This window comes from Crotalus tigris, unplaced genomic scaffold, assembly GCF_016545835.1.
Source record: "Crotalus tigris isolate CLP2741 ecotype Arizona unplaced genomic scaffold, ASM1654583v1 scf7180000024437.13266115, whole genome shotgun sequence".
NCBI classification, from domain to species: domain Eukaryota; kingdom Metazoa; phylum Chordata; class Lepidosauria; order Squamata; family Viperidae; genus Crotalus; species Crotalus tigris.
The window spans coordinates 192,358-217,827 of NW_024100606.1; the positions used below are offsets into that span (position 1 = coordinate 192,358).

At 36.7% G+C, this 25,470-nt stretch overlaps 1 protein-coding gene across 1 annotated transcript in view; it reads left to right on the forward strand.

Moving 5' to 3' along the window:
• The window catches only part of UROC1 (urocanate hydratase 1), a 44,660-nt gene that overhangs the window by 5,596 nt on the left and 13,594 nt on the right, over positions 1 to 25,470 (forward strand). Inside the window, exons 3-15 of the mRNA XM_039331308.1 lie at positions 2,410 to 2,503; positions 4,256 to 4,315; positions 7,445 to 7,573; positions 9,083 to 9,144; positions 10,125 to 10,191; positions 12,149 to 12,292; positions 14,174 to 14,262; positions 15,466 to 15,528; positions 16,149 to 16,328; positions 17,255 to 17,352; positions 17,659 to 17,731; positions 18,743 to 18,864; positions 24,409 to 24,479. Of these exons, the coding sequence (XP_039187242.1) occupies positions 2,410 to 2,503; positions 4,256 to 4,315; positions 7,445 to 7,573; positions 9,083 to 9,144; positions 10,125 to 10,191; positions 12,149 to 12,292; positions 14,174 to 14,262; positions 15,466 to 15,528; positions 16,149 to 16,328; positions 17,255 to 17,352; positions 17,659 to 17,731; positions 18,743 to 18,864; positions 24,409 to 24,479 (1,252 nt within the window). The remainder of the gene's footprint in view (positions 1 to 2,409; positions 2,504 to 4,255; positions 4,316 to 7,444; positions 7,574 to 9,082; positions 9,145 to 10,124; positions 10,192 to 12,148; positions 12,293 to 14,173; positions 14,263 to 15,465; positions 15,529 to 16,148; positions 16,329 to 17,254; positions 17,353 to 17,658; positions 17,732 to 18,742; positions 18,865 to 24,408; positions 24,480 to 25,470) is intronic.

Below are 25,470 nucleotides of genomic sequence, written 5' to 3' on the forward strand. Positions count from 1 at the left end.
GCATCATAATAAAGTGTAATGTAATTAATTTGTTTCTGGCAGTGTAAACTATGATTTAGGACAGGGGTGTCAAACTGGTAGCCCGCAGGCCAGATGCGTCACATGCATGGCATACAACAATTTATTTTTTCTGCAAGAAGTAAGACATGCAGAAAACAAGATGTCAAGACTTGGCTTGTTCATGACCATCAAAACACCAAGGCAGAGACTCTCAAGTGCCTTATTAGATTCCAATAAAGCCTATATAAGAACAAATTACAGAGCTATATTTCTCTGGCAGCTCATAAACTTTTCAAACGTCAAGCCTTTTTCATAGCACCATCCATTAAAAAGTAACTATAATGTAAAAATAGTAACACCTGTGTTATGTCATCATCACATAAATAATATAATTATGTCATAATGTCTGATGCAAATATGTAAAATGTTCTATGTGATGATATATATCAGTGATGGCGAACCTTTTAGAGACTGAGTGCCCAAAAACTGGCCCCGCCCCACTCCACTCCCCCTGCCCGCCCCTGCTTTGCCGCTCCCATCCCCCACCCCGCCTGCCCACAGGACCACTCACCGCCTCCAGGGCCGACCGCAGAACGCCCAGGCAGTCCAGCAGTGCTATGGCGGCCACACACTCTGCCCATGCCCTGCAGCATCAACTTCATGATGGGGTATGAGGGCAGACTCTTGTCTATGCTGCCTGGCTGCCATGTCCTTGGCTGCGCTGCTCCATGTGGGCCATGCTCGAGGGTGAATCTCCTTCAGGGGGGCTGCTAGAGAGGAGGGAGTCACGGGGGGAGGCAAGGCTGGGGCAATGGCACGTGTGCCCACAGAGAGGGCTTTGAGTACCGCCTCTGGCACCTGTGCTATAGGTTCACCACCACTGATATATATGCATTGTTACTGAACTATAAAACACTCCATGCCATTTTAAGCTTAGTTTAAGCATGTTTAGGGCTATTATCTGGGTTGAAAAATGTAGATGGCCAACACATAGTAGCAAAGGATTAGTTTTATGTGCCTCTTGTCCGCCATCTAGTAGTCATCATCCATAGTGCATTCCATGTATAATCTATAGTCCTAAACCTACTGAACAAACTCAGGATACGGGTCTAGACATGGCCTCAGACGTAGGCTGGCATTGTGGGATGATTTGATTAAGCTGAAGAATTAGGGCTGAGAGACCCAAGTACAAGTTGTCTCTTAGCGGTGGAAGATTGGCCCAATCTCTCTTTCTTAGCCCACCCACTCCCCAGGCTTGCAAAAAGGAGAGAGGAGGAAAATGAGATACAGCCAAATGCTGTTGCATTGATCTCTCAAATATCTTTGATCATTAGATGCAAAATTCATTTTTTCTCATTGACTGATCTTGTTTACTTCATTTAATGTTTTTGGGCAAACGCATTCTGCCAGTGTAAAAGTGTAAATTATTTTGAACTTGTTTTGAGTTGATTGTAATGCACAACACAGATCCTACATTGAGTGTAGGCTGAAAAAAGTTTGCTTTTGGAATTGTTCTGAGCTGTAGTTTTGAAAATCTGATAAAAGGCAATTACATTCCTCAAACGTAGTGTTCCATTTTGAAGCATTTTTGTTAACAATTGTCCAAGATCTGTTTGTTCCAATTGGATTTTATATTTGGATTCTCAAATGAACAGTTCAAATTCTGCTCATAATCCAAATTTGCATAGCAGTTAAAAACAATGAGTGCCCAAGGGCACAAAGCTCTCGCTCTATAAGCATGCAGCTGAGATGATACAGATTTTCTGGACTGAGATTCTAAATAAATAAGATCAGGTAACAAAGTCAGAATAAACAATATATTTTCTTTATTCGGCATGGAATCCTTCCAAAATCAACATAGAACAAGAGAAACTGAAAAAAAAAAAACCCACTGTGATATTTCTTTTGCAGATGGATGTATTTGCTAACCAAACTGTTTGCGAATGGCACTATGTCTATTTCTATTCAATGTTGATAACTATTTCTTATCTATGTATGTGTTGTACACACATGTGTATGTATTCCATGTCAGGGATGTACAGCAGTTCAGAATTAATTGGAAAACATGGTTGGATTCATCCAGGAATGTGAACAGAACACTTGCCTACAAATCTTTAAAGGAGAAATATCTGACATATCCAGAGGGCACTATGTAGAAATAAGCCCTTAGTACACCAATCTCTCTCTCTTTTTTTTTTTTGAGGGGGGTGGGAGAGGAAACCTAATCTACCAATTAGTAATCTAGACTGAGTTCAGATGGTCTTATTCATAACAGAGCGCCCTGCATTCTAATTGACTTTATCTTTATTAATTGTTTTCTATATTGGTTTTTCCTTTAATTTATCCATCAGACAGAGAATTCAGTTGTAAAAACAGAGAATAATTAATTCATCTCTACCTTTATTTCAGAGCTTATCCCATTCAGGAATATCCTTGCAAAACCAAACAAGCTGCTGCAATAATGCATATGATTATGAATAACCTTGATCCTGCAGTAGCACAGGTAATGAATATTTGATGAAAACATGGTCTAGGAAAGAAATCTCCTTGCATGTTCATGAGAATGCACTGCCTTTTTTGAGGTAAATTTCAGTTTCCCCTGTAACTTGGGGACAGTGATTAGGGTCATGTATTAAGTGATGGTTGTTTTAACAATACTGTACTTTGTTGAATAAACCTAAAATTAGCTAGATTGGAAAAATTTGATAAGTTGTGGACCATTGTTTACAAACCATAATATCCAGCTCTCACTATTCATACATATATAGCCATCATCCTATTCTCTTTCAGTCAAGCAATATTATCAAAGTGCAGAAAGAAATTGTAAACCAGAGGGTTATTCCCTGTTCTCTGTATTCTAAGTTTTGTATTATTGTAACTGTTTTTATCCCAAAAATGCTTTTCAAAGGGCAACTGGATTTTCTTGATTGTTTTATTAGAAATGTTGCACTTCTCATCCAAGAAGTTCATCAGAGATGGGCAGCCATATAAATTGAATAAATATATAAATGTTCTGCACCGTGCCTCATCTTTTATTCTTTAATTTTTTCACTTGTCTCTTTCTAAGAATCTTATCAACTCTAAGTAGGATTTTCATAGTCTTTCTCTTCCTTTCAACCCATTCATTTTTCCTCTATATATTTTCTTGATAACGTAATCCTTTATTTTCTGTATATGATAATCGACTTCACCGTACAATTTTTGAACTGGTGACTCACTTTTGTGTTTAGTCAAAATTGATTCATTATCCATTCATTCTTGACTCTACAACTTTTTAGACATACATTTCTTAGTTTGCCATTCCCATTGCACCCAACTTTTATTGTCTTCCAATTTAACTAGCTCTCATTTCTAGAGAAGCAGTCAGCAGAAGCAAGCTCTTATAAGCAAGTTCCATTTTTACTTCTTTTGACCAGTTTCCATTCCTCACAACAACTTCATATTATAAACTACCGTTTCTGTGTCTTAAAAGTTCTCCATCTATTTTCCCATATTTAGTAAACATTGTATCAATGCATACAAATTTATCAACTTGCTCTGTTTTTTGACATTTATATGTAGCTTACAAACATTCACTCCATTTTGTCTATCAGATGTACCTATCTTGGTCTTTGGTACAATAATTTTCAGATTTATATTCCTTGTTGCATCTGTCTATCATTCCCTGCAAACCATTTGTCTTCTCAGATTTAAACACAGCATTATCCATATACAAAATGCATACTGTATATGTTCATGACTCATGTCAATATATCTCTACCATCATCACAAAGGTTTCTTATACAATACATTTCTGACACATTGTTATATATTTATTATACATTAAACAACCAAGGGAGCCTTGTACTTCCTTGCCTTACTCCTTTTTCAGAGTTGAAATATTTCCTAAGGATTCTATTAATCACACACTTTACTTCCATCATATATTTTTCTTATCATATTCAGCAACCCTAACCAAGCCTGTATCATGTTCTTTCTCTAAATCAATATATAATGCATAAATATTTATTTCATCAAAATTGCTCTGTATTTTCTCTATCTCATTTAATATTAACCATTATTTGCTCTCTTTGACTACATTTTTTGCAACTTTTATGTCTATATGTTATAAAATACCTTTCATCTTTTTTGCATGATTTATATGCTGTCCTCAAGATAAAAAAACTTGTCCTGGAGATAGACATAAGAGATCTTAATATCATTGTATAGGAGTTGTTTTGAAATCTTGTATGGATTTAAAATGTACCTTTTGCAGTTTTCTCAGGAACTTGTAACATATGGAGGAAACGGACAAGTGTTCAGCAACTGGGCACAGGTATGATATTGTAGATATATTTTCAATCACAAATGGAAAAAAAATATTTTGTTTAAGCAAAATTTGATGAGCAGCTGACCATAACTGAAATCTATTGTAACTTTTACTTACATATTTTATGCACAAGGAGAAAAGTGAGGATGAATCTAATTGATGATGTAACCTAGTTGGATAATGAAACGTCGGCAAGAAAGCATCCAAACTCAGAAATCACCAAGGACTCCACAATTTTGTGCTTCCATAAAGCAAAGCTCAAAGGAGATTGCACCGAGGACTATCCCAACTTGAACAGAAATGTGCAGGAGGACCGATGTGACTACATACACCAGGGGTCTTCAAACTTGGCAACTTTAAGACTTGTGGACTTCAACTCCCAGAATTCCTCAGCCAGCCCTGGCTGGCTGAGGAATTCTGGGAGTTGAAGTCCACAAGTCTTAAAGTTGCCAAGTTTGAAGACCCCTGCCATACACCAAGCCAGTTAGTTCACTGCTAACTTCATGCACTGCTTTCACCTTTTCTCAATAAAGAGATAGATGGACGTGCAGCAAGTCCCCATGCACAGAAGTGAGCCAGACTGGCCAGTTCTGCTGACTTGTTTTTTGAGAATTAGGATTCCCGGATTCCCAGGCAGAGTGGAGCCTTCTGAGTTTTTTGTTCTCAGAATAGCAACTATGCTTCCTAAAAATATATGATGAGCATGATTTTGTATCTAGCGTGCCTTGGTGTACTTTAGGGCATGCATCTTCAGTTGCACAGTGCAACCGAGACAACACAATCTGTGGACGCCTTCTGTCTGTACTTTTGCTCCTATTCTGATAGGAGTGTGATACCTCAAAAGAGTTTCACAGCAGAACAAACAATACGTCTTTGTCATTCTGGTTACTTAAGAATAGCTATTGGGTGAATGATTTTATTTCGTTGCGATAAAGCCAGCTTGTTCTCCCTGCTTGGTATTGTGAAAAAGAGACTGTTTTAAAAGATGTGTGACTGTAGCAAAACCGCACCTCAGAATGTTGTTCCTGCTGCATGTTATCAATGCTGCCTTTTTTTTTCATTTTTAATGAGTTACAAAAACTCATTTATAATTTGCCATGTTTGCCCTGGAATACCCTTTTTCTTACAGTTGCCTGTAAGAAAAAGGGTATTCCAGGGCAAACCTTACAGGTTGCTAGAATTGGGTATGTCTAGTTTAACGAAGAGAAGGACAAGGGGGGACATGATAGTATTCCAATATCTCAGGGGCTGCCATAAAGAAGAGGGAATTAAGCTATTTTCCAAAGCACCTGAAGGCAGGACAAGAAGCAACGGGTGGAAACTAATCAAGGAGAGAAGCAACCTAGAACTAAGGAGAAACTTCCTTACAGTGAGAACAATTAATCAGTGGAACAACCTGCCTCCAGAAGCTGTGAATGCTCCAACACTGGAAGTTTTTAAGAAGAGACTGGACAGCCACTTGTCCGAAATGGTGTAGGGTTTCCTGCCTGAGCAGGGGGTTGGACTAGATGACCTCCAAGTCCCTTCCAACTTTACTACTATTACTTGCCTGTTCCACTTTATTTATTTATTTATTTATTTATTTATTTATTTATTTATTTGGTGTCTTCTCCAGGAACTGAGATTAACCTTCCCTTCCTCCCTTGATCCTTATAGCAACCTACTGAAGTAGACTAGATCTCAGTGATAGCAATTGGCCCAAAATGGCCCAGTACGTTTTTCTGCTGAATGCCTGAATGTCTCAACAATGAAATCCAATACATTTGGGAAACAATTGATTAAGAATGGCTGGATGACATTTTTAATGAATACAACATAAGAATATAAGTAGTGCCCTGCTGGATTGTATCCCTGTGACACATCTGGTCCAGTAGTCTGTTTACACAGTGGCCAACTAAGTGCACAAAGAAGTCTACTTGTCACCCAGTGGTGGGATTCAGTTGGTTCGCACCACTTTGGCAGAACTGGTAGCTAATTTTTTGTTGGCCAGGCCCAGAACGGATTTCCGGAAGCAGCATCCACACAGAGAACTGGTTGTTCACATATTTGAATCCCACCACTGTTGTCAACCAACCGATAACCTCCAGAGGCAGTCAGATTTCCATCATGGCTTTGTTGACTAAAACTTATGCTATCATAAAATACCTATGATGATTTGGAAAATGGTAAATATGAGAGATGGGACCGGATCAAAATTGCCATTAGTTCTAATGACAGCTCCTTTCCAAAAAGAAATTGAGAAGAGGGCAAGGAGGCTTTGAGAAGAGGGCAAGGAGACTTTGTTCTTTTGCAGGAAAAGTAAACAAAGAACCAATCAATCAAACCTACCAACCAACCAAGTTTCTTTAGAGTTCCTGGCACAAATCCAAGCGTCTACTAGTGCAAACCTTTGTAATAGGAAATGCTCATTCCAAAGTCCTTTGATGAAAGGAAAAACTAAAAAAATGCAGTATGGAAAGCTGAGAGGGGAGCTAAATTATTGTTCACAGCACCTGGGAAATAGAATCTTTAGCCTGCTCCTCATCCCATCTGCCCTGTCTTCTCCTCCTTGCATCCCAAGTCACTATATTTTTCCCTGGATTTTCTTTTGTCTGGGGTTCATTGAAATCAATGGGCCACTAAAAATAGGATTTGGACAGGAAATCCAAAAACCTGAAATTGTATTGGGATTATATATTGCCTGAATAGTTTTAATGTCTTGAATGAAAAGTTTTGATTTATTGTGCAGTTTTAAATATTGAATTGTACTATGAATAGAGCTACCAGCACTTTTCTATATAATTCTAATGATAATTTCTACTGTGCCATCATAAAAAAGGCTGTTAACCAGTCCGTGTTTTCACCCCACTTATCAGTTTAGCTGTCTTTCCCCAGGAGTAGGAAAAAGTTTATTTTTTAATTCCTGCTATGAATAAAAACAATAAGGGAGAAACAGTTTCTGTGTGAAAATTTTAGATTAAGAGCTCATCGTCTATTCCCACCTGATAATGCATTTTTAATCAGCCTCTCCCCTTTTCAGGAATTCTCATCAAGTGAGAATTCTCGCCATTCTGTCTGTTCTAGCTATTAAAAATCTGTAGAACAATGATCCTTTTAAGACAAGAAGCTAATCTATTACTTCTTTCCTTTCTCTAGTTCTGGCTGGTGATGCACTATTTATCTGAGATGACTGAGGAGCAGACATTAGTTATGTACAGTGGACATCCCTTAGGACTCTTCCCAAGCCATTGCAATGCACCCCGATTAGTTATCACTAATGGCATGGTAAATAAAGGCAACACTATCTCCTCTTCACTGTTTCTTTATAATTGTGACACTTCTAGTTTTGACCTTTCAGTAGGTCCACAATAGTTATTTATTGCTCTTCTAGAGAGATTGGGCCTTTCATTAGTAGCTTATAAAAAGGTAAAGGTTTTCTCTGTCTGGATATGTCCAACTCTAGGGGATGGTGCCCATTTCTGTTTCCTAACTGAGAGAGCCAGTACTGCCTGAAGAAGCTTGTGTAGACATGTGGCCAGCATGACTATATGCTGAGGTGCATGGAATGCTGTTTCCTTCCCACCAAAGTGGTACCTATTTACCTGTTTGCATTTGCATGCTTTAGAACTACTAGGTTGACAGGAGCTGGGGCAAGTACAGGAGCTCACCCCATCATGTGATACTTGGGTCTCGAACTGCAACCTTCCAGTTAACAAGCCTCTTAACTGCTAGGCCACTGCTAGGCCACCACTATGTCTCCTTATTTTCAAGGTGGATAGAAGTTCCACCATCCAAGCTGGATATTGAGGGTGCAGGATTTTCAAGGATTGGATATCCAGAACAAGTCTGGATTCAGTTATCAAAAAACATTCCTATGCTGATATACACAGGATTTATCAAATGAGAATCCCATCATTTTCTAATGGAGAGTTCCTATTCAGCTGTCAGTCAGCTACATTGCCCTCAAATATATCATGTGACAAGGCTACAACATATGTAGTTTTAAAGCTGTATGTGCTCTTGCCAGAATTTCACATAAAATGCTACCAACTATATAAGCGACAAGACTATACATAGGATATGTGTCTGCTAACTATATTTAATTGACAGAATTCAATCTACTACATGTAATAAATTACTTTAGTTTTTTTCTGATCCCCCCTTTCTTTGTCCTGATCTTTCCCTCTTTTTGGAGGGTGGCCCACAGCATGTCAGTCAGTATAACCATTCGTTGAAAAAAGATTCTGCCCCTCAGTACAAAGCATAAAGCCATTTAATTTCCTTCTGTTTACTTTACTTTAATTTTCCAGCTCACATTTGGCATTCTGTAACTCTCTCTTCTGTTCCATGGAAAGCCAGATCATCCAGCCATCTCAGTTTGCAATTAATAAGGATTATTTGTTTCCATTGAACAATCCTTCTGGTCATTGTGAAAATTTATTAAGGTTGAGCATGCTTTGAAGTTGTGGGTGCTCCAACACTGCAGGGTTTTAAAAAAGAGATTGGACAACCATTTGTCTGAAATGGTTCAAGGTTTCCTGCTTGAATGGGGGCTGGATTAGTAGACCTCCAAGGTACCTTCCAACTCTTATTCTGTAAACCTGAAAAAAGTATTCCTGTTTTAAGAATTTTATTAAGTCAAATTAATCCAATATGTCCTATAAGAATGAGCATATGAGCCCACACAGACTATAAGAATGGAATTTAAGGGAATATGTTTAAACAAAATCTGGTTCAGAGACTATTTCCTTAATTTTTCATTCCTACTAATTTTGTTTACTTTTTTTAATTTAGGTAATCCCTAATTATTCCTCTAGAGAGGAATATGAATCTATGTTTGCAAAAGGAGTTACAATGTAAGTATCCATTCTCAAGTTTCTTTTTTTAATCTCTTCTGTAAAATCATAGCGTTGGAAAGACACAATGCTGATATGCAAATTAGAGCATTTTCAGTAAAAATCTGTCTAGGCTGCACTTGAATAGATCTAGTGGAGCTGAAAGTCTCTCTGAGTGATTGGCTTCACTATTTATTTATCTCATCATTAAACTTTATCTTTTAACATTCAATTGGCATCTGCTTTCCTATACTTAAATTCATTGCTCTGTTTGTATTATGGAAGGGGAGGTTATAACATTTGACTTTCTTCTTTGATGACATATTTTTCAGGTGTTGGAAGAGTCCTATTAGATTTTCCCCACTTTTCATTTTTTACATCTCTCTTCATAGGACTTAATGTTCTAATCCATTGATAATTCTCACTGCCATGTTCCAGTTTCTGTGAATCCATTTTAAAACTTATTACAGTACTGCAGAATGGCTCTGACTCATGCAGATTTCAATTCAAGTAACATATGAATTAATGCTTCTAATAATGCAGCCTAAAATTTCATTCCCTTTTCCACAGACATACTACAGTGCTGATTCATACCCAGTTTGTGATCAATCTTTGAACATCTTCAAGCCAAATATTCTCCATACTATAACTTTGGATCTATCACTCAAATGTCATTATTTTCAGCTGTAACTTGTGAAGATAGGTTTACATTTTCTTTTGCCATTTTAATTGTTCCACCCAATTTAGAATTATTTACATTTTCTCACTCTTTACTCAAGCCGTTAATATAAATATTGAAGATTAGTGGGTACAAGACTTAATTTGTCAGATATCATTTGATATTATATTTCAGTTTTGTGAAAAAGTATTGGTGATTAACTGGACAATCTATATCACTAGGCTGATGAATCATTGTAGGTGCATATTTATTGTTACCATTGTTGTTTGCTCTCGTAATATCATTCAGACCTATCTGAGAAAATAGAATTTTTCTTTTACAGGTATGGACAGATGACAGCTGGAAGCTATTGCTACATTGGACCACAAGGGATAGTCCATGGAACTGTGGTAAGAACTGGGCCAATGTAGAAGACTACTTTTTGAAAATGAAGCCACCAATTCATTGTTGTTGTTTTTCACAATATATTTACACTAGACAGCCAGTTTGATGTAGTGATTAATGCGGCAGGTTAGATATCAGGAAACCGAATTCTAGGGCCACCTTGAGAACAAAACCAGCTGGGTAACCTTAGGCTTAGGCCAATCATATTCTCTCAGCCCTAATAAAGAGGCAATGATGAACCATTTCAGAAGTTTTGCCAAAAAAACTTCAGGGTTTTGCCTAGACAGTCACCAGGAGTCAACACTGACTCAAGACACAATATATAGATGTATTATATATTATGCATGTTTATTTATTTATTTAGACTGGTTTTACTACTTTGTTGAAGACAGGGCTTAGGGATCCATTTTATAGTGCTTGAGAGTTTTTATTGTAATAAACATAAAGCAGTAATTTCCTAACTCTGTGCCATAAAGGAAAGACTATTGTACCCCTAAATAAACTAGATCAAGGAACACAAGCTGGTGTTTTTTAGATATTTTTGGGTAACGCTCTTATGATTCCTATCGACATAGTATGCTGGCACAGGCTGATTAGAGCTATTCAATAAAATATCTGGAATTCCTTGAATTAAATCATTACGATTACTGTAAACCTATTGGTGTCCTCATGCAGATGAAGAGAAACAAATGACAAAATATATACAGTACTTTGCTGTGCATATATACAAGGAGTGGAGTTTGCTTTATAATATTACAATGCACATTTTCTTATTCTGATGAGAACCTTCAGATTCAATGGATAATTTCAGAGTCAATATATGCCTTTTATTGAGGCATATTGAGGACAACCTGTAACGAATAATGTATTTAATGCTTTCTCCTTTCCATTAAAGAGCTTTTCAATTATCTGTCATGTTTCTAGTTCAAATATTATATATCTTTTTCTCATAAACAATCACCATTTTCACACTAGTGACTTTACCAAGTTTCCATAGCATCACCCAGATATTATTATCATAAAATAAATGTTGATCTTATTGCTGTTATTGTTCTGGCATGTAGAAAATGCCATCAGTTTCTAGCAGGGAAAATAACTAGTGTCTAGATATGGCAAAATTACACTTTAGGATGTATATGTCAGAACAGGCTCTCAAATGGACTACAGATAAAAGTCAACTGTGACTCCAGTACTAATTCAGAAAATAATAATAATTAATTATCTAGAAACTTGGAAAATACTGTTTTGAAGCATTGCTTTGTGCCAGTTCAGTTTATTTATCCAAGTTTATGATTGAAAGAGTTTTAGATAGATAGTCTTTCCTATCAGTTGCTAATGGGAATTATTTTAACTGGAGATGCCAGTGTCAAAAACTGGAACTTCTCCTGGCGAAGCATCCTAAGTTGTAGCCTTTCTTTGTTAAACATGCTATAAAGGGATGCATGTATTTAGAAAATTAGTTTCTGTAGGCACTGGAGTTTTTGGTGCGCTTACTGTATGGAGCTTTCCTGCCAGTAAGAGCTTTGAAATCCATTTTCTTTATCTGAGACATTTGTGTCCTGATTATTCCCCAAGCAGTGCTTAAAAAAATCATGAAGCAATTTCCCCATGAAAACTGTCCGGATCTATTTGTGTCACACATAGAAAAATATCTGGCACTTCTGAATTGGATAGTGCGTGTCTTCACAGCAGTTTGGAATGCAAATAGAGAGAAAGTGAAGTTCAGTGGTAACTTGAAGCTGTGTTTGTGGTGTTTGTGTACACTAAATGTACATGCACAAATATGTATAAAAATCCATATGATAAACACCTTTACATGTGCATGCATGCTAGCCACACGGGATTCCACATGATTAGTATTTTGTTTAAACTGGATTGCTATCTTTGGCTCCTTTCTTTCACACGCATAAACATGTATATAAGACTATAAATGTGCTACAGTCCCTATATTTCTCGCTATAGTTAACAGTGCTCAATGCAGGCCGTCGATATTTAGGGGTGGAGAATCTGTCTGGCAAAGTCTTTGTAACATCTGGCCTTGGAGGAATGAGTGGTGCCCAAGCAAAAGCTGCAGTCATTGCTGGATGTGTGGGAATTATTGCTGAGGTAAGCCTCTGTGTTGAGTTTTTCTCTTCTGCTTTCATTCAGGTTGTCCCATTCTTCACTTTCCAGTTCTATCCATTCATTCTTTCCCCATTTAAAAACTGGCATCAGATGTCACCGCAATCCCTTCAGCAGACCCAAGAAGGTTCCATGCCCATTTGCACTCTCAGTTATCTGATGCATATCTTCCACAAAATGAATTTGTGGCTAGCTAGACAATAATGAAATGTTTAACTATTATTTTCATATATTTATGTTTGCTGTTCTTTTAAATACCACATCAAATAATCCCTTTATATCCATCCAAGCAACTTGCATAGTTTTTATGCATCAATATCCCCATTCAGGATGCTTAATGTCTACTGCGGGTATTTCATCCCTCACCTAAGAATCTAGGAAGAGCCCAATAAACAATGCTAGTGTACAAAAAAAGGGTAAAAACAGCAGCTACCCTTGCATGCTTCTTCCGCATGGAACTTTTCTCTCTCTGGTATTTAAAATATGATGGATGGAGGAATCAATCACACTGAAGCAGACTTATTGTCATTCTGTAAAAAAAGATGCATTCCTTCAGACAGTCTCCCTAATTTTTCTGTCTAGAATGACAGCAATCCTAAATTGTTTTTCTGATGCCAGCTCCATTTTATTTATAACTGGCTTACAATACTATTACTGTTTTCAAAGTCAGTATATTGGGTTTTGGATGCCAGTAATTATTTTTAATACCAGTAATATGCAAACAGAACATATAAGATTAAAAGTTGGACTCATACTATTTATTAAACTGATGTCGAGCCAGTTTTTTTTCTGGAATTTTTTTTATATGTAATATCAGTAATATCATGTAATCTGCTCTTCTCTATCCTGTATCATTTGTAAGTTTATTATGGCTTGCTAATGAATAAGTACATTGTAATAAGAGAGATTTTATATAGTGTTCGCTAATAATTGGTAAAATCTTAATGTGTAAGAACCAGAGATGTTTCACTGTTTGAGAATGGGTAAGTAAAATTAATGATTATAGGTAAAAATCAAATCTTTATGTTTCTCTAATTTATTTCTCAATTTTCTCAATGTTTTCTTAGAAACTGATATAGACAGATAAGGTTAGCTGCAGTGATTTCAACAGGCTTAAACGATCTGATTGGATGGCCATCTATTGTGGGGCAAACAAATCTGGGCTGCAAATCTCCAGACACCCACTAGATGACAACAAAGAGAATTTTCCATACCATAGAAGTTCTCCAAAAATTTGAAGCCCAGATTCAGAAACCCTACATACTGCATATTAAGTCCACAAAGTTTAGCAAAGTCTTCATCCAGATGTTTGTGTATAGAATGTTATACAGTATTTCATGAATTTAATTCCCCCATGGACTTATATAAGCTGCACACAGTCCTGCCATTCCAATCTTGCTTCGTGAGAACATTCTTCTGTCTATTTAAATCAGAGTAGGGAGGGAATTTGCTATTGAGAAGATGCAAATGTTGTTGGGCAGAGCCTAATTTTTGCTGCAAAGAGGTTGACAAAGAGGTCACATCTTGTTCATTCAAGAATCCCCGAGGAGATGAAATGGTTTCATGTAGATCGAGCCTCAGGGTTACAAGTTTAGAGCAATTAAATACAACAAGACAAGCTTTCAATTTACTTGTGTAATTTTTCACTATTGATTGGGAGAGAATCTTTTTTCTAAATTAGTTCTAACAGGAAACCTCACTCATAACTTGTGTTTCTTAGACCATGAATAGCTTTTTCAAAACTAAACTTGTTGTCATACTGTGTTGGTGTTTAACTTTAATTTTTACTTACTACTCATCATGCATATAAAATACAGAAAGATTAGTTGTGCCTGATTTTTTTTCTCCTGTAATACAATCTCTCAGGTTGACGAAGCTGCTCTTTTAAAACGTCATCATCAGGGATGGCTGATGAAAATCACTAGAAGTCTGGATGATTGCATTGCTCAAGTTAGGTATGGCTCAGGAAGTATGTTCTTCAGTGTCTAACAGAATAATAGATTGGAAAAAATCTTGGAGATCTTCCAGTCCAACCCCTGCTTGAGCAGGAAACTCCATATCATTCTAGACAAATGGTTGTCCAATCTCTTCTTAAAAATCTCCAGTGTTGTTGCACTTACAACTTCTGAAAGCAATTCATTACACTGATAAATTGTTCTCACTATCAGGAAATTTCTTCTTAGTCCTAGATTGGATCTCTCTTTGGTAAATTTCCATCTGTTACTCTTTGTCTTGCCTCAGGTGCTTTGAAGAATAGGTTGACCCCCTCTTCTTTGTGACAGCCCCTCAAATATTGGAAGACTGCTATCATATCACCCATAGTCCTTCTCTTTTTTAGACTAGACATGCCCAGTTCTTGCAACCATTCATTATATGTTTTAGCCTCTCATCTTTGTTGTCTCACCAATTAATATGATAAGCCAGTCCAAAACTTTGGAATGTCTTTTGAATTTGGAGAAAAAGGCTATTAAAAAACAACCTACACCTCAAAGACTGACTTTCTAACCTGACACATTTTGCAACATTTGTGGATGACTGTTGGACAAATAAGTAGGTTCCAGGTTCCACAGACCTTTGATCAGCTCCCATCCATACAATACTTTACAGTTAATTATAAACTGGCCCAGAGGTCATCAATCCAAGTCCTAACCAGGACCTAACCAATCTAGATTTTTAAGAGCAACCAAGGTCAGTTAGGTGCTGTTAACCAAATTATCTTAGTTAAGAATATAACATATAGATTAAGTTTCTTAAGGAAAAGAATATATATTGAAATAAATTCAATATATCCTTTCGCATAATTACCATTTATATTCTACAAATTGTCACATTTGGTTAAACCCTGTAACATTTTTATTCTGGGCAAATGTTTTGTGGAGACAAGTTAGGAGTAGTTGTGAAGGCACCAGACTGGACATTAGGAAACCACTAGTCCCGCTTTAGCCTCAAAACCAGCTTTGTAACCTTGGGCCGATCTCTTTCACTCCACCCTTAGAAGCAGGCAATGACAAACCACTTCTGAAATCTTGCCAAAAAACTGCAGTGCTAGTATAGGTAGTCAGTAAGGAGTCAAAGCATGCTTGATGGCATTTCCCTGTCCCCATAAACAATTGTTTTGCATCCATAATGCTAACATTCTGTTTAAAATATTTACACAGAGAAGCCAAGAAGAACAAAATGGCTCTTAGTTTGGGATTTCATGGGAATGTGGTAGATCTTTGGTAAGTAAGCAGTTGATCGGGGATCCTCTTGACAGTGATATGTTTTTAATATTTGTTACTTTTTCTGCCCTGCTGCCCTAGCCATAAAATGAAAGAGATCTTTACTCTTTAATTGAATATTTCAATTTCTTTTGTCCCAGATTTGTGCAGTATCCTTCCTACCATATGTTAGTGTTGTTTATACATGAGAACTACTCTGTTAGAAGCCTTGATGCAATTTTGAATTCATTTTCTTGATTTATAATGTGAATGATTCAATGCCACCTTTTGTTTTTCGTTGTAGAACAAAAGTGATTTATTTTTCAAAACAAAGTTGATAATATGTTAAGTGACAGCATTTCATGTCTGATTGTGATCATCATTGCAGACTGACGGGTGTGTGAGAAAATGATGCTGAATTTGCTTCCCTTGAGAAAGTATGTGTAAGAGTTTTGAGTGAAACACGTGTTTGAAATAAGTGGGATGTGTACATGTTTTATGGGTTGACTGAATCATTTATTTCTTAAAATGCATTTTTACCTAATGCGTATTGAATAATAATTTTGTTTAAATTTTCTCAAGATCCTCTTCTTTTCTGCTTATTTTTTCTCAGTTTCCTGTTTTCCTCTTTCTGTATGTAGGGAAAGACTGGTGGATGAATTCAATACTACTGGTGAACTATTAGTTGATTTGGGATCTGACCAAACATCTTGTCACAATCCATTTAATGGTGGATATTACCCAGTACAGCTAAGCTTTAAGGATGCCAACCAACTCATGTCCAGTGATCCCATAAAATTCCAGGCTCTTGTAAAAGAAAGGTATGGTAATCGTTTTCATGATTTATTTTAATCATCTGGGTAAAGTCTTAAAAGTGTTTATTTTCATTCTCTTCTGGTTCTTTTAGCAGTTTGGGATATTAGGTTTTGGATAGAAAAGATTCATTTTTGAATAGGAGTCAGACAATTAGTTCTGCCAAAATCTAGTTATAAACTCTAGAGCTCTTGCCACCTTCTCATTAATGGAATCTTGACTTGTGGGACATTTGCAGTGAGGACATCAATGGAGAAATGGTCAGTCCCTCTGCGCTCACACTGTGCTGGCCACTTGTGCACTCCCTCATGCACTCCCCCACCTGGCAGCATCCATTTGGCTGCCTGCTGGAAAGGGAAAGGAAGGGAGAAGGAAGAGGGAGAGGGGGAAGCAATGAAGAGACGGAAGGAGGGAGGGAGAAGGGAGGGAAGATTTCCGACACTCCCTGCAAGCGTCTCACAAAAAAACTTAATGGAGAAGCCAATAGGAAGTTAGAGATTGAACCAGCTCTCCTGAATTTTTGCCCACCCATTGTCATTCTGTTTCTCTAGTTAAGCAAGGAGATGTCTGTGAAATGGTGATCTAATGGGGCACCGGTTGTCTAAAGGGGAATGGTTAATTTAATGAAGAATCTGGAGTCCTTAGTACTCTCTGAACTTGGTTGAAGAATGTGAATGAGGACTGCTGTATGCTCCCCTATCCTATTGCCACATTACTATTGAAATCAGGAGTTTCTTCCTTTTAATAAAAGAAAAATTGCAAAAAAATTATTTATTTCAGCAGTGAAATCTGAATCCAGATTTCTCATCTTCCACATTTACTCAGTAAACTATTTTCTCTCGCACAGTGTCCCATAGTTCAAACTGAAGCTTTTTTTTTTTTGATGACATAAGACGGTACCAAAAGTAATGTTCCATTTCTTTTGTTCTTTCAGTCTTAGAAGACAAGTAGCTGCCATCAACAAGCTATCTGATCAAGGAATGTTTTTCTGGGATTATGGCAATGCTTTCCTTCTAGAAGCCCAGAGAGCTGGTAAGGAGAGAATGTCTTCCCTTTTTTTGGCATGGAGTGCATCACATAATTTCTGCATGGGAGCAAGCATTTTGTATTACTCTTGTGTGTTGTATATGATAATTTCCTGATCAAAACAACTATTAATTCACTGAATGCAGAAGTACTTCTCTGCAGAATTGTTATAAATTCTTGCACAATCCTGTTCCCCAACTAGCCATGTTCTTAATCAGTGCAGCAATATCCAGTCTTATTTTACTCAACTGCTGTTTTGTTGGGTGTTGCATTTCCTTCTCACTGAATATTTGCCTTTAAATTCTTTGGAAGGTGCTGATGTTGCAAAAAGAGGAGGCAACAAAGGAGAATTTCGATACCCTTCTTATGTTCAGCACATTATGGGGTATGTACAAAAGGAAAATACGGATCATCAATCCTTTTCTATCTAGAAAGGAATGTATCTGGAGACTGGGATGGGAAAAGGGAAGACCCGAAAGAACTGCCAGATGTGAACTTTATTTTTCTTAAGTCACTTTAAGTAACTTTCAATTGCCTTGCGGGAGTTAAAAGGCTATAAACTAAATTCCGAGTGCTGCAATCACAAATATTTTGGGAGGTTGTGAAAGAAATCTGAAATAGAAAAAAGTAGCGTGACAGTTCTAGTAGTAACAATCCAAATATATATGTGATATATCCAGTGGTGGGATTCAGCCAGTTCACACCACTTAGGCAGAACCGATAGCTAATTTTTTGTTGCCCAGGCTCAGAATGGACTTCCGGAAGCAGCATCCACAGAGAGAACCAGTTTGTTCACATATTTGAATCCACCACTGGATAAATCTGCATGTTTCTCCTCACTCTTCTTCAGAAGGCCCAGGCTTGAGGAGATATGACCAATAGGTTTATCTGGATACCAACTTCTGCATGGCTAGACGCCCAAGGCTAACTCTTTTTCTTCCCTCTTCCCTATGATACCCATACATAATCTGGAGGATGCATTGGCAGGCCCTTTCAACTCATGATTGAATGAATCTTTATTACACCCAAAGACCAGAGATACAAGATATAGCTGTGAATAGCTAAACAAAGTTAAATACAAGTAGAATAATACAGGCAATTGGAATAGTTAATACTAAAAGTACGTTGCAACTGAATCCCTGTTGCTTTGGCAGAGCAATTACAGGTAAACTCAAGTGGCCAAATGACCACAGATATATTGCTTATGTCTGCAAGTAAAGCTTTGTTTAAAGTTCTAAAATAGGAATTCAAAGAGCTTTGTGTTTGGCTTATCTGTTCGAAATAGCTGAAATTCTTCTATCCTCGCATAATGAAAGAAAAGCATTGCGAACCATAAGTATAAATAAAACAGGAATTTAAGCTATCTTTTTAATATTTAACTCTGTTTTTTCCCTAGAGATATTTTTTCTATGGGATTTGGCCCATTTCGGTGGGTTTGTACCTCTGGTGACCCGGAAGACTTGGCAACCACTGATTTTATATCCACAACAGTGCTTGAGGAACTTATTGACCAGGGAGGTAAGACTTGTTGTCTTCTAGGTATAGAGGGGAAATAATAGAGCATGAGAAAAATAACTTGCAGTTAATTATATTTTATAATTTTAGACTGTAACTATCAAATTATTATACTTTTTGAGGAATGAAAAGCCTATTTTTTCATGTGTGTATTTGCTCTAAATTATCTCCATTGTATGTACTGTAACATGCATATACCAATGATACTTCCTTGCATATGACTATAATTGTGGTCTCAAATTTCTTCAGACTGTACCTAATATATTTTATTCAGCATTGCATATATTTTAATATTTCAGGAAAGGGATATATAACATATTCATTCATTCATTCATTCATTCATTCATTCATTCATTCATTCATCCATTCTTCAAATATATTGAATCAAGCAAAAGGTCTGGTGACTGCATAGGCATACCCCTACCTATTTCTTAGCAAGCAATTTGCCATTGTTTGAATAGAATAATAGAATAGAATAGAATAGAATAGAATAGAATAGAATAGAATAGAATAGAATAGAATAGAATAGAATAGAATAGAATAGAATAGAGCTGGAAGGGACCTTGGAGGTCTTCTAGTCCAGCCCCCTGCTCAAGTAAGAGGATCTATACCATCTCAGACAGGTGATTGTCCAGTTTTCTTCTAGTATGTTTCCTCAACTTGGATAGAAATTGAACTGGGGGAAAAAATGTGGCTGGACTTGCTCCCATAGCATTCATGTTATAACAAGCATCTGGGCATTGTTTTAGTGCAGCATCTACAAGCACTTTCAGAATTTCCAGATATGTCCATGTAGACCAAAGAAGACATGAAGACCAGGCCCCCCAAGCCAGTCCAGATGGATTTCATGTTTGATGATTTTGAAAGTTGCTGAGGGATCATGGAGGGCTAGATAGAAACATAATCAGGGAATATTCATCCTAGGATTTTGCACTAGCTAATTTTCTGGTCAAATTCTTATCAATTATCTTGGAGAAATGTCAGAGTACTGGTGAAATGCCAGAGCATGGCAGCTGAGCAAATGTCTGTATGTTCAAAAGGGGAAAAATAGACCCAGGAAACTACAGAGCGCTCAGTCTGACATCAGTATCCAAGAAGATTCTAGAACAGTTCATAAAGTTTTGCAGTTTTGTGAAATAAAAATATTTGTGTAAGCACTTTGAAAACAACACATCAACATAATTTCCAGATCATGGGAAATAATTGAGCAGATTTTATTTTAAGTACTGTATCCAGTTTTTGGTCACATTTTAAAAAAAGGATTCAGAGAAACTGAATAGCAACAGCCACAGCAACAAAAATGATAAAAGAATTAGGATCACGCCTCTCTGAAGAGAGATTGGAGGAGCTGGATAAGTTTATCCTTTAGAAATGATTGCTTGGTGGATTTATTATAATGCTCTTCACATTCCTGAAAGAATGTTACAGGGAAGAAAGTCAAGACTTGTTCTCTAGTGCAAGACATGAAATGATGGATTTAATTCATAGGAAAGCAGATTATGATTATCCAGAAAAGTGATGTAGTCCCCTTTGTTGGATGTTTTCAAATGGAGGCTAGACAGCCATCTATGTGCACTGATTTAATTCACTGAGCATGTTTTGGAATTGATGGCCTAAATGGCCTCACCCAACTCTATGATTTTATTATCTTAAGTAATCATTTTTAATGTTGTTGAATCACATCAGTTGTTTTGTGCACATATCTCAGGATTCATGTATGGATATAAGTTTGCATTTCTGTATGAGCAGAATGCATACTGTGACAATAATTTGAGTGCTTGACTATGGAGAATCAATTTTGAACCAGTTCATAACCCTGTTTTCTGTCTTATCAAGGAGAAATGTGAAGTATATAATAGGAAGAACAAGTAAAAAGTTAGATAACTTACAATCAGTTCAGTCAAGATCTTCTGAATTGGCTTTCTTGTATTCAGAAACCCTTTCACTCTTGACAACAGGATATACAGAAAGATATTTGCTAATCCTTTGCTATGACATTTCTTACTAGTTTCTCAGTGATCATTGAAGCACTGGCATCAGGATTGTTGCTGGGAAGATAGAGGCCATATTGACCCTTTTAATTTCAAATTAATATTTTAAAATTCAAAATTAGCTGCTTGAAAATTAGCCAGCATGTCAAAGCTGCCCTACTAATGGAAAAAATGGTTGTTCTGTAAGAACTAGAATATATGCTAAAACAGTTTCCCTAGATCAGGGCTGTAATGGGAGTGCAATGATGCTAAATAGTTTTAAGGGAAGAATGTACTCCCTGTCCTGGGTATATTTAGATGAAGTAGAAAATAAAATAGATTTTTTTTGAGAGAGAGAGAGAAAGAGTGGGAGTCAACTTCCTACCTGACACAGACAAAGTTGATGAGATCACAGTGTGCTCTCAGTATCTTTTATGCCCTTAACAAAGGTCATCAAACAGGAGAGGTGGCAAAGTAAGCTGAGGTAGTAACTTTTTAAAGAAGTGAAAGACAAATGGGTGCAACATTCAGGCTTGGTGATTTCTTTATTAAGCAAATCCAAAGTCATCAAAAGTTGGTACGCAACTTATTTCCAGAATTTGGACTAGAAGACCTCCAAGGTCCCTTCCAGTTGTATTCTATTCTATAAGAAGACACTAAGCTGCAGAACAGTGGGGAAAGGAAACAAGGCTAAAGTTCATGTCATAAGTGTGTATTTCCTGTAGGAGTGTAAAAGTTATGTAAATTAGAGCTTTTCCAACAACTTCAGTACTTTAGAAAAGATGTTCAAAATCCAAGATAGTGGAAGGATGGTCAGTCTATCTATGATGGGCAGAAATTGAACAGCAATACTTAGATTCATGAAAAGAGATAAGCTCTGAATATTTGTCAAATATCTAAAATCTTTTGAAAAATAAGAGATATTAATTGCTTTTCTGATTTTAACATTGTTTCCGTATCTTTTCACAAAGGTTTCTTTCATAATGTATTGCAAATCCTTTTTATTCTTAATTCAGTACCTTCTCTCCATGTCCAGGACCCTTAATTCATACGCATTAGTGGTATTGTTCTTTTAGCTTTTTAAAAGAATTTCACAAGCTTTTTTGAAAGAAATATTTTTGTCGTTTTATATGCTATACCTATTGCAATTATTGTTGCTGCTGATTTTATCTTTATTATTGCTATTTTTTTAGTTATGCTTTTTAAAAAAAAGTTGTACTGATTTCTACACTGCTCAAAGAATGATATTTATTTGGCAATTTGGAAATACAATACATAAATAAGTGTGCCTCCTCCTCCATGTCTTCTTCTTTTTTTCCTTTTTCCTCTTACAGGTATTCCTTGACTTATGACTGTAATGGAGCCTGGCCATTATGTACATAAGTCATGATGGTTGTAAAGCAAGTTACCATGTGGCAGGAACCAATTTTGCAACCTTTTTTGTGACAGTTGTTAAGTGAATGTTATGATTGTTAAGTGAACTTTGAGGCATTTTTTTCTGGAAACTGGAAGTAAATGCCAGTTTTTGGCAAAAACATAAATTGTGGTCAAGGGACCACAGGACGCTGCAAAGAGCTGTAAATGCAGTCTGGTTGCTGAGGGTTCGAAATGCAGCCACAGGTCTGCAGGGCAGGGGGTGATGTTGGAACTTCAGAACTGGGTGGTAAGTAGCTTTTGAGATGTCTGGTAATAACTTCAAATCAGTGGTGGGATTCAGCCAGTTCGCACCAGTTCGGCAGGACCGGTAGCTAATTTTTTGTTGCCCAGGCCTTCCAGAAGCGGCATCCACACAGAGAATCGATTATTCATGTATTTGAATCCCACCACTGCTTCAAATGATCTCTAAGCAACCAAGGACTAGGTCAACTTAGTCAACTTAGGTCAACCTAAGTTAAAAATATATTGAACTGGAGTTTTTGTGCATGAAAATGGCTGATGGGATATTCCCTGTTGCCACAGCCCTTGGTGAATAATTGAACCGCTCCTCTTCCCCCATTTTTTAAGATGTTTCTTTTTTCCTTTTTATTCATAGAGAAAATTCTGAATAGAGAACACTTAAAGAAAAAAATCCCCTCAAAGACATTAGCTTCAAAATTAATTATGATTTATTCAATCCAAATGGAATACAAATTGTCCCCTCTCATTTTTTCATTTAATGGAATGTACATACTATCAACACTGATATTATATGGGAACTGCTTTAATTAGCGTGTCAAATGCTAATGCTGAAAAACATAAATTGCAATATGTCTATGAAAATATGTCTATAAACTGCAATAGTATCAACATTTATCAGATAGCTATAAAGAAAGTTCCAGTTAGTGTTTACACAGTGTAATCTTTTTGGATTGTGTGGGACAACCATCATGCCATCGTTGTAAGAATCTGATTGTGACTATTTTAAGGAGACACATATTTCGCCATTGCAGTGAGAGGCATCTTTAAAGAAAAGAAGAAAAAATATAGAGCAATAGAGAAGGTAGGCTAAGGTCCTTAACTCTTTTGAATATCAGATTTGCTCCATTTGCTTTCCAGGATGACTTTTAAAAAATAATTAAAGGCTGTTATTTCAGCCTTCCCTTAGTTATATTGGATTGCGAGTTCCAAAATTTCCAGCATACTGGTTGGGAACTGTAGATAGTCCTCAACTAACAACCACAATTGTGACCAGAATTTCTGTTGCTAAAGAAGGCAGTTGTTAAATGAGTCACCCCTGATTTTACAACCTTCTGTACCACAGTTGTTAAGCAAATCATTGCAGTTGTTAAGTGAATCACACTTCCCCCATTGACTTTGCTTGTTGGAAGCCAACAAATGGTGATCACATTACCTGCGAACATTGTAAATCCATGTTAGGTGCCAAACGCCTAAATTTTGACCACATGATCATGGAGATGCTGCAATAGTCATAAGTGTGAGGATTTGTTATAAGACACTGCTTTCAGTGCTGCTGCAACTTTGAACAGTTGGTAAACAAATGGTTGTAAGTCAAGGACTACATATATATAATCTCATATCTTTGGAGAGGCTCTAATTTTGGAAGGCTGTCCTATTATATAATTTAAGTTATATTTCACCAAACCCTCAATCGATATAGGTGTTATTTGTATGTGGTAAATGCTTGCATATAGTATGTTTTTCTTGCAGAATTTATCATGCAGTATAATTGCTGCAAGAATCAAATATATTGGTTATTTCTCTTAAAAAGGTTGACATATTAATTTTTGTAGTCTGATTCAGAGTATCTTATGCGGGAAAGACATTGCTGCAGCAAGCCTGAAATATCTCATTATCAAGCATTTATTAACAGATGCCTTTTATATTTCTCGTGAGTAATATATTAAACCTGATTACAACTGTGTTATCCTTTTCTTGCCTCCAGACAAAGCAGGTTACCTATAAATCTAAAGACAACTAAATATTTTATTCCTTTCTCCTGTGATAATCTGTGTAATATCACTGGATTCCTCCTAAAGGCAGCGCTGTTTTGTGGATACTTCAGAGTCTATTTGTAAACTGGCAATGGTCTTCTGATACTGCTTTTATGAATCATTTTGTATAATCTTCTCTTGCCTAGCCAATGCATCTGTGAAACAGCAGTACTGTGATAACATACGCTGGATTCAGGAAGCCAGAAGACATAATTTGGTATGTAAACCCAACTACGATGATGCTTAATTGGAATCCAGTACCATTATTTCATATTTTTATTCTATTTATTTTTATGATTTTTATCTTACCATTCTGCCCATAAGATACAGAAGGTAGCTGACAAGTTAAAAGATCCCTTAAAATCATTGCTTGAAAGAACATGGAGCATTTTTATCACCCCAACTCCATTGCACAGTGGGGCGTCCAATCAGAGTCAAAGACCCCATCATGCCTGTCTGTTGAAGCAATTTCCACATATTGTAATCCAAACTCTTTCTACTAAGCTCATCTTGACCTACTTCTTGGGCTTAACATTTAAAATGGCTAGCAGAACGCTCGTGGTTATTTTTCTATTTAAAAAAAAAGCTTTTGCTCGAAAACCAGATGCCAAGGAGAAGGTAAGGATGCTTATATGTGAAACTAGACTTTGTAAAATAGAAAAAGTGACCTATAGCCTAAATGGTAGTAATAGAAAAGAATATTTGTAACTCAGGGTTGAACTGTGAAGGTCCTTGGTGCTCTCTGAATTTTGTGGTTTTCTTGCAAATGCTTTATTATCCAAACTAAGTAAAATGTCTCCTACTGTACTTTGCTAATAAAACATCTGCAAGAAAAACACCACACTCAGAGAGCACCAGGGACCCCATAGTGACTCTAAAGCCTTACATACAAATGTCCCTGGTTTGAAACCAGCAGTATTTTTTCAATTAATATTTTTCTTTCTCTGAGCCACTTATCTTTCTGAAGCATTTTTTCATTAAAAAAAGGAATTCGGTAGCTCAGGAAATGAAAATGGCAATGTAAAAAAAAAATGTTTCTGCTGGGTTTTGAATCAGGATTATTTTGCACATCAGGCAAGGATTGTAACTATTATCCTAGTAAGGAACATCTGTTGTCATAGCATCTGCAGCAGATGTTATAGAGGGAAGATGAAAGAAAGGAATTTCTTTCCAGCTGCAGGGGAATTAATCATGGTAGCTTGAACTAT